This window comes from Cajanus cajan, chromosome 4 (assembly GCF_000230855.2).
Source record: "Cajanus cajan strain Asha chromosome 4, NIPB_CcT2T_4, whole genome shotgun sequence".
Classification (NCBI taxonomy): Eukaryota; Viridiplantae; Streptophyta; class Magnoliopsida; order Fabales; family Fabaceae; genus Cajanus; species Cajanus cajan.
The window spans coordinates 64862970-64873146 of record NC_138520.1 but is presented as its reverse complement, the minus strand read 5'-3'; the positions used below and the strand labels follow the sequence as shown (position 1 = coordinate 64873146).

Here is a 10177-nt window from a genome sequence, read left to right as displayed (position 1 = left end):
GAATTTTTAAATTAAATTTTATAAAAATAAGTATTAGCTAATTTTTAAATATTTCATAATTTTAAAAATTAATATTAGATAATATTTAATAATTTTAAAAATATTTTTGAATATTCAATAATTAAAAACATGAAGAGATAAGAGATAAGATAAAATATATAAGTGAAATAAGAAGAAAAAAAAATGAGGAATTTCAAATTCTTACATTTTTGGGAGAATTTGAAATTCTATTATTTCAAGAAATTTCACAAATGCTTGAATTTCAAATTCCTTATAAATTCTCCATCCAAACAAGATATTTCACCTCAAAGAATTTGAAATTCTTCAAATCAATGAATTACTCCATTTAAATTTCCCATCCAAACACACTATTAGTGAATTTTTTAACGGTAATTATTTGAGATATAAATGAAGGACACCCATTAAGGCATTTTTCTTTTATAATTATGTTGGATATCTCACATCATTTAAGAATAAGACTATAATAATGTATATAGGTGAGAAATAATTATTATTTTATAAGTTAATTTTGTAAAATTAAGTTAAATTCTTAACCCACTTTTCTAAAATAATATCGGAACATGTCAAAAACTTGTATCCTAGCCATTATTACTTATTAGTGAGCTTATCAAGTCACTTATTATTGGATCGTTATCAAATTATATATAAATGTTTAATTATGCAAATTTTATGTTCGAGATGTTCAGTTTTTGGTAGGAAAGGGGTATGTTGGAGACCCCATTGGTAATGACTCACTACGATTCCTACACTTCACAACTCATGAACTAATAACAAAAAAATATAAAGCTAATTACCTAGGGTTAATTTTTTTAAAAAAATTATTTAATATTTCGTTTCATTAATTTAAATCGAAAAATAATCATAAAAAATATTTTATATATTAATTTTAATTAATAAATAAATTATCAAATAGTGTTCAATTTTTTTTAACAAATTACATATTTGATCTATGTATTAAAATTTTTTAATTTAATAATTGAATCGTTAAAATTTGATATAGAACATGAGTTATTGAGTTAAACAAATTTATCTTTCTGAGTAAATGAATATTTTCTTATATTATATATATATACAAGACTGTGTTGTAGTTCCACCAAAAAACCTTTACTTTTTGAATTAATCATTTTTTTATACATATATATTATTGTATATCCTAAATTATTAAATTCTATTTTTTTAATTGCTGAACTATAAAGTATACGAATTTGTTGATTCATTACAAAAGTAATTACTATAATATCCTATTTAAACACCATTTGTTACTTATGTTAGTTCTTAACAAGCAATTAGCATAAAAATAGATCCACATTTAAGTGAGTTTTTAAAAATTGATCAAAGTCAATCAAATTGAATAAATAATGTTGTTTAGAAATCCATCGCAGTTCAAGAGTAAAAATAATGCATATAAATAAATGAATGATAATAGATTCAAGTTCATCGTAATGTGTAAATAATCTGCATGTATGCTTATTTGTATAAGGTTGTTTGATGTTTATCATTTCCAAATTATATATAAAACTACACACTTTTGTGAAAGGTGGAGAAAAAATCATTCAAACTCACTAAAGGCAATAAAAAATAAGTTCTAAAATCTTACTGATGTAGTAAAACTTAAAAAAAAAAGAAGAAATGGATCTTTAAAAACTTTATGGGCCGAAGTATTTGTTAAGCCCAATACTGGTATGGGCCTATCCGTAATTGAGTTTCGGGTCAAACTATGAATCCAGTTATAAGAACGATCCGACCCGACTCGTGGCTTGTTCTTCTCTTCCAGTTTTGGAGATAGTGTTTAACCGTGTCAGCTTGAGGCTCGAGCTATAGACACATAAAAGAAGCAACGAACCAAACTCTTCAAATTTTGAAACTGTTTCATAATTCAAACATAAGAAGCCTCGAAATTTGCTTATAATTTTTTTTCCCCAATGTCTCACACTTTGCAATTTTCGTTCTCTTCAAGTGCTTTCAGTTCTCTAATGAAGGTGGAGAAGCTGAAGATGAAGAGAGTTAGGCCTCGTTGCTTTCAAGTTCTATGCTCTTCTGGGCATTCCAGTTTCAAAGATGAAGATGATGCTGATAATGGAGGGTCTGATACTTTTGTTTGGTTGTTTTGTTTTGCCTGAGAAAATTTCAAAGGGTAGATTTTTTCTGGGATTTTTTTTGCCTTGACCAAAAATTTGATAAGTGTATGATGGTTATGGGATTGTAGATAATCTATCTGTTGTAGACAAGAAAATAGTGGAATTACCTTGGGAAAAAAATTTAATCTTTTTATTTGCTTCTCCAGAATTTTTACAAGTTGATGAATGATGAAGCATTTGGTTACATTGGTACATTTCAATCCAGAAATTTTGGATAATTTGTCTATTGTAGAGAAGAATAGAATGAATTTGGAGAATCTTTTTATTTTTATTTTTATATATATATATTATTTTTATTTTTTAAGGCTTTACTTGCTTAATCAAATCAAACCTTTGATTTTGGCGTGTTTCACTGTCCCAATAAACTATTTTCCATTTTCTTGTGTTGTTTCAGATATCAGGGTTCATCGCGGGTGATATTGGTGGAGAGATATAGCAATGGTACTGCTAAGAGGTTTTTGCTCAACTATACCAAAATTTGGGGTTTTTTTTTTTTGGTTTAATTAACTTTTGGACAGTTTCATCAATTTTACTTTTTAGTCCTATAGTTAAAAAAGTTTCATTTTAGCCCCTTTACATGTCATTTTTGTTCTTTTAGTTTTTTGACGCCTATTTATATATGGCCTAAAAGGTAAAATTTATGAACTATAAGGATTAAAAGAAAACAAAAATAGGATGTATAGGAGTTAAAATAAAATATTTTTAATTATAGTAACTAAAAGATAAAGTTGATGAAATTATAGGGACGACCTAAAGGATAATAATTTTTTTATTTAAATTCTGCAATTGTACATTTATGAAGGTTACTGCATTACTAGTTGTGAAGTTGGGGGATCATGAAATGCTAATACACATTGATTATTACTTCATTAGAAAAAGTGAATGATATACTAATTGCTCAAACAAATATCATTATGACTATTGATATTTTTGTTCCCGGGAATATTCTAGTAATCTCTTGTACTTTTCATTATCACCATTTGCTCAATTACACAAATTTCACAATGTCTGGCTGTCTTCTCCAAATTAGGCTTCAACTATGACTGATGATATTTTTGTTTCCCCCTCTCTTATGAACAGATACGTATTAGGAGATGATTTGAAGTTGCGAACCTTTCTTGTTGAGGAAGACAGGTCTACACCATACAGGTTCCAGGATTTGCATTCTGCTGATGAAAGTCTATCCTGGCTTCCAAAGATAATAAAAGATTTTATACTACCAGCAGGCTTTCCTGGTGATTAAAATAAAAAACTTTAGTGGTTGTTTCATAGATAAACTTCTTGAGTTTTAACTTCAGTGATTATGTTAAATTGGAGTTCAACCATTTGTTTACTTAAATTTCTCGGTCATGACACATGATGCAGGATCAGTTTCAAATGATTACTTGCATTACATGTTATTACAGTTCCCTACCAATGTGACTGGATGGATCTGTCACACTCTAGTCACTTCAAGTCTCCTAAAGGCATGTCAATCTTGCTCAAACTGCTGATTTTTTTCTCAAGTATGTCTTCCCTGGGAATATTTGGCTAAGTTTTATGTTTCCTTTTGTGCAATTGCCATGCTTATCATTGAAATTGATAATTATTTCACAAAGCCCCACTGTGCATGTCAGTGAGGCTTAAAGCTAAGTCATGAAAATCGTTAGAGATAGTCTTGCCAATCTACTTGCTTCTTGAATACATTTTTTGATATCGATTAAAGTTTCTTGATGTATGTTAGGAAGCCATCTTTGAAAGTTATATCTGTTTCTTTAAATTCTTTATTAAAGGTTTTACTTCTTGTTTCTATGTGACTGGGCAGCAAAGTTTTTTGCAATTACATGTGCTCCATAACAATGTTATCTTTTGTTTAAATTTATTTCTCTAGCTCATTAATGCGAGGAGTGTTGATTGTGCTTCTGTCTCGTGTCAAAATTTCTACTTAACTTCAGGCTGTTGGTGTTGGCTCTTTCTCTGGAACCACAGCAGCTGCTTCTGCTGCTGCCATCAGGTGACTCATAAATTTTAGAGCCTATACTTACAAATACTGTATTTTTATGCATGTAGTATTATCTTAAATATTTCATTTGATTTTTATGTGGTTGATCGTGTGCTCTATAACTTTAGGTGGGTCTCAAAGGATGGCATTGGAGCTATTGGACGCTTATTCATTGGTATGACATCCGTGAAGTAAACTGAAGGAAGTGGAAAATGTAATTTTTTTAGCTGACTATTGCTGCTTTTCTTCAGGTGGGCAGTTTGGAAGTCTTTTTGATGATGATCCCAAGCAATGGAGAATGTATGCAGATTTCATTGGCAGTGCTGGCAGGTCTGAGTTGCATGCGTTGTTTTCCTATGGAAATATGCAAATAAAATGAGGTTCTAGAGAAACTCATATTGCTAACATCTCATGCAGCATTTTTGATCTGACAACCCAACTATACCCTGCCTATTTCCTTCCTTTGGCATCTCTTGGAAATCTTACTAAGGTACTTTATTATGTATATTATAGAAAGTTATAGGGAAGATATACATAATACATGTTATTCAGCAGTAAAAGTACTGCTTATATAGAAATATTACACTATCATCTATTGCTTGAATTTCATTGATTCAAGGAATATTAAAAGGAAACAAATAATGGAGATCTTATTTTTACAACAAAATAATTCAAATCCCTGATTCCTCTAATATGGAGATCTGCGATATCTTTAATTCTTGCACATATTTACTCTATTAAAAGAACCACTTTTTTTTTTTTTTTCCAATTACTGCATAAAGATGATTATTAGTTAATATTTCAAAGATATGAAATAATTATGAATAATGATTGACTTTGGATAAGTGTCATTTTCTGACTGCCCTTTTCCTACTACTAACTTCATTTTTTTTCGAGGAAAATAAAAAATTGATAGAATTCTATCCCCAAAAGGAGAAGAAATGTTGAAAAAAAGTTGGAAAAACAGGGAATGGGGATCAAAAGAATGGAAAAAAAAAACACAAATTACTCATCTCTTGTTTGTTTGGCAGAAAGGAAGAGATAATAGATATACTGAATTGATGATACGGTTTTGCATTTTCTAAACTTAGATCAATAGTATGTAGCTATGTATAGAACGTAAAATAAATGACTTAAATATGTTTTTATTCTCTCGTATTTAGAATAAATTTATTTTTGGTCCTTCAAATTTAAAATTGATCTTTCTAGTCCTATAATGTAAAAGAAAATGTTTCAATTCCTTAGGCTACAAGTAATATTTCTGATAGTGACAAATTGATAGTTATACAACATTAGCTTGGTTTAATGTAATGTTTTTACTATTAAAAATACTAGTTGGTAAGTTTCATGTGACAATATTTCACAATTCATTAATGAAATTTAACCATGAGAAATAAAACAAGATTTTTTTTTCAAATTACAAGACTAAAAAACAAATTTATCCTAAATTTGAGGAATTAAAAACATATTTAAGTTTAAAATAATTGTTGTTATTGGATTTTTTTTTTGGGAGATGGGGGGTTAGTTCCCTGCTATTTTTGTCCTTTTTTACTTTGAGAATTTGGCCTTTAACCTTTCATTTTACCCTTTTGTTGTCTTTCTCTTCACATTCCAAATGAATATTGGCCATGGATTTTATTTTACCCTTCCGTACATCCTCCCAAATAAATGCCTTGCAAGTAGCAACGTATAATGTTAAAATGTTTACTTCCAGTCCTTGGTAAAGGAGAATTTTGGTATATTGAAACAAGTAGTTCGAAAATTCTTTTTTAACATAAATCGTGAAAAATAGTGATTTAAAAGCAGTTGTAGTTCTGCACTCTCATGTTCACAGAAGGATCATGGATTACTTAATAGCCACTTTATATATGATTTGATTGTGTAAATTTTATTGTATGACATTCAAACAGGCTGTAGCAAGAGGACTAAAAGATCCTTCTTTTCGTGTGATTCAAAACCATTTTGCAATTTCAGGAAATCTAGGAGAGGTAGCAGCAAAGGTATATTATCACATCATAAACTTGTAGCAGAATTGAAATCTGTAATTTCTGGTAATAATATTTTCTTGTGATTATACATCTAGAATTCCTATGGAGTTTTATGAGTACTGTATTGGTACGTGTTATTTATTTCCATGCTTTCAAGCATAAATTCAAAATTTGAAATCTCCTATCCATGAATTAATATTATATCAAGAAAAAATCTGTCTGTGTTACTCCCTGTATTAAAGCAATGATGGAGGGTGATTTTAATTTCATAATTTGTATTCACTTTCTTGTTATATCAATCCAAACACTTGAATGACACCCTTGGGTAGGAATTGATTTGTTGACCTAATGAGTCATACATAAGTTATGTGTCTTGGCTGAGGAAGTAGGCACTGGGATGCAGTTATTGACCCAATTTGGCTTATATTATACCACTGATAGTAAGAAACCTTGAAAATGAATCTTGATATATTATACTTAATTTTCATGGAGAAATCACTGCTAAGTATTAATAATAGATGCTTGTTATCTTTTTATTTTATTTTATTCATTTCTTAGTTACATATGCTGGGCCAGGTAACGCCTAAGTTTTTAATATGCTCTTGGAAGAATCGTTGAGGCAGAAAGCCAAGCCAAGATGTTGGACATTGAGTGAACTGGTGTATACATGTTGGTCAATGAACAATTACGTGACTTGATTTATCAATTGTCATTAATAAGTTCCCTTTAGGTCTAAACATCTCAGCTTCATTTGACTTTTAGAAATTCTCCCTTTCTTCTTATATAAAAGTCTTGTTATACACGTCTGTTATTCTCCAATTCCAGTATACCACTGTTTGGAAAATTTAAAGGGTTTCCCTCATATAATTGTTGCATCAAAATTTCTCAGGAAGAAGTTTGGGAAGTTGTTGCTCAACTGGTTGGCCTTGGTATCGGCATATTGATTCTGGTAAAATACATAAATTTTCAGGATGGCTTTATTTCTCAGCATCAATACACTGTTAGTTGGCAGGTTACATTCTTTTAATTCTTGATTGCAGGATACACCTGGCCTTGTAAAATCGTATGGTGTACTTTCATTAACTTGGTTGAGTATGCGATTTCTGCATCTTTGGCTACGCTATGAATCACTTTCAGTTCTCCAGTTTAACACAGTAAGCATGTAGTGCATAACCTAATGCAAATAAATCTGTATGCACGCAAGCTGGTAGAAAGACATTTCAAATCTGACTGTGTATTTCTTTATGAGAGAAGATATTGAATTATAATGTCTTTAATAATGACTGTTCTGGTGAGTGGTGACTGTTTTTCTTGCTTTGTAGAAATGGATTTAGAACCATCCTGTTGAACAGGGATGTTGTTTTATGTTTTTTATCCTTTCAGACTTAGTTGGGTAACAAATATTTCTTTTGTATGAGGTCCACATACTTGACAACAAAAAGACAATTTTACTGTTGCACCCTTTCCATTTCCTCTAAACAGTAAGGGAGAAAGTCCACCAATATTTATCCCAATGATTGATTTGTTTAGTTATTTTTCTTTTGTGTTGCTCTTTTTACAGATAAATCTAAAGCGTGCTCACATACTGGTAAAATCACATGTGTTACACTCTACTGTTCCAGGTTACATTCAGACAAATTCAATACTATGCTGTATGAGGTATTTCCCTTCACATATGTTCAATTTGCCATACGGATTTATTTCAGGATGCACGGATTGCAACAGAGAAGAGAATATATTAGTTTGGTCGCAATTCATGAAGCCAAAAATACTTTTTGGCTTGTCCTTGGAGAAAATGAATGGTGTGGAGAGATCTCATTTTATGGTATAGGATCATTATTGCTGCTTTACACAATTTTATGAAGGAAACCAAGAGGTTCATAATTATTTTCTCTACATTTCAAATAAATCCATCAGGAAATCATATAATTATGTTATAATGGGGCAGGTGGGGGCACTTCTAAAATTATATGCAAGTGAGAAATATATTCTTATGGTGAATCAGCAGAAAGAAGATTTGAGGTTTTTTGTTTCTTTCAAGGTATGCTTCAATTCCCATATGAGAAATAACTGAAGCAATCCTCATTCGACCTTAAATTTTATTGTTAGATGTAAAACCATTCATGATCTTTCACCTAACAATTTGAACCATTTCTGGGATACTTGGTCATTGATGGTGTATTATATACTCTTTGACCAAGTGGTTTGGAATTTGATCCTTCTCACCACCATAAAGGTTGAATTTTCACACGGTCCTGTTTATTTTCCATGCTTCTAGTCCAAAAGGGCTATTGTATGTGGGGGCGTGTATCTGCTATGTTGTCTTTGATTCCTCAAGTTGATACTTCTCCAATTTTCCAAAGAGGACAGAACTATTTCAAGAAAAAAAAATGAGCAGCTACCACCTCAAGGACTAGCTTTACAACATTTGTGAGGTTGTAAAAAAACTGCAAAAAAAAAGCATTAATGCCCTGAAGGAAAAGTACGGGAAGTTGAAGAAGCAGCAACTTGAGGAATCAAACACAAAGCAGCAATTTGAGGAAATGCTGTTTCTTACTGATGATTGGTAAGGTGTTTTGGAGATGTGGGGTTCTAGGATTTTTTATGGACTTCAGGAGTACCAGTGTTTTGAGATTGATAGGTTTACTGTAACTTCTCGTTGATAATACACTGCAGGTTGGAGCTACAAGTGCTTCAGTATTGCGAAGTGTGTGGCAGGCTTTCTGGCTAAGTGAGAACTGGGATAGCAATGTTAATGTTTGTGATCAAATTGCTAATAGTCTAATAGAATTGGAAGAGAGGTTTGAGGATTTCATTCAAAAGTTGAAAGATGCAGAATGGGATACCCAGCAATTAAATTTGAAGGTTCCCAAAGAAATCTTAATTGATGATAATACCAATCCTATCTAAATTCTTAAAGGGTGAAGCTGAGTTCTTTTAGTACAAAATGATATGACCATGAGGTCCTTAAGAGTTGAGGCATAAAATGTGATCAGCCAAATTGTACACTCTGTTAGCAGTGTTACAAGCATTCAGAGCAAAATATCTATTTTCACATCACATGAAGATATTCAACAAAGAGAGACAGAGTATTTATGGTGGCCAATTGGCTTATAGTCTTGACTCATTGAATACTGTATACTGGCTTTGACACTGGCATCTTACATTCTTAGGGAGGCTCCTCTTGTAAAGAATCTGTTCGCAATTTTGTTCAAAACCTTTATTGTTTTCAATTTTATTTTTTGGAGAAAGTTATTCATGCTTGGAATTCATTACTTCTGTTGGTGTACAGTTTGGTCAATCCTGCTATCTGTAGTCAACCAACTCATTGTTTTGTCTTCATAAAAAGTTCAATGTTGGACCTTTTGAGATAGATGTTAATGCTGATTTAATCAAATTATTTGTCCTTTTAAAAGATGTTATGGAAAACAAGGGTCTATGATGTTAAAGTTTAGCTTGATGGTTGTCTTGTACTCTTGTGTGGTACCATTTAACTTTACATGTGATGCCTTTAGTTATTATGTAGGTGCTTGTGGAGTTGTCATACTTTATAGGTAAAGAACCAGAGTTTCTATGTTTTCAATGTTTTAAGTTACTATTTGTCAACTACCACCCTTGATATAGTTTGATTCTTTCCTTTTCAACCCAAATCCTTGTAATTGACAACTTGTCTGGGCTTGACTCTAATAAGCTGTCATATATCAGGACGGTCCTTTATTACCATTACACAAAATTGATATGATGTAGTTTCTTTACGGATGAAGTATGAAATGCATCTTCTCCTATAGATCAATGCCTTGTGTGGAAAGATTCCTAAATAGCTAGCTAACACTTCAATGCTTAACTCTTGTATCAGAATAGGATGATATCCATTTGCAAAGTTTAATTGTAGTGTAATGCAATTTAAATATTCAATTAGGTGGTGTTCAATTTTGTATGCAATAGCTTGTTTTGTCATCTAGTGATTTTATCTTTCACGAAATAGGAATTGACGTAAATACACTAAAAGTTGTAGAGCAGCACAATATAAAAGGGAACTATAATCGAAA

The 10177-nt window shown here is 31.1% G+C and overlaps 1 protein-coding gene across 2 annotated transcripts; it reads left to right on the top strand.

Moving 5' to 3' along the window:
* The first annotated feature begins 1798 nt into the window (after positions 1-1798).
* RUS5 (root UVB sensitive protein (Protein of unknown function, DUF647)) lies at positions 1799-9501 on the top strand. 2 transcript variants are annotated; one of them, XR_003804413.2, is made up of 15 exons: positions 1799-2104; positions 2554-2613; positions 3240-3394; positions 3525-3625; positions 4094-4152; positions 4269-4315; positions 4392-4470; positions 4558-4630; positions 6051-6140; positions 7018-7077; positions 7169-7282; positions 7690-7750; positions 7835-8004; positions 8077-8169; positions 8805-8831. XR_003804413.2 is itself a non-coding variant. In XM_020363134.3 (15 exons), the coding sequence occupies exons 1-15, from the start codon at positions 1944-1946 to the stop codon at positions 9036-9038; spliced, it is 1506 nt and encodes a 501-aa protein (XP_020218723.1). In that variant the 5' UTR covers positions 1801-1943; the 3' UTR covers positions 9039-9501. The 2 variants fall into 2 exon arrangements, 1 of the variants encoding a protein (XP_020218723.1); XM_020363134.3 differs by having other exon boundaries at positions 1801-2104; positions 7835-7953; positions 8805-9501.
* The last annotated feature ends 676 nt before the right edge of the window (positions 9502-10177 follow it).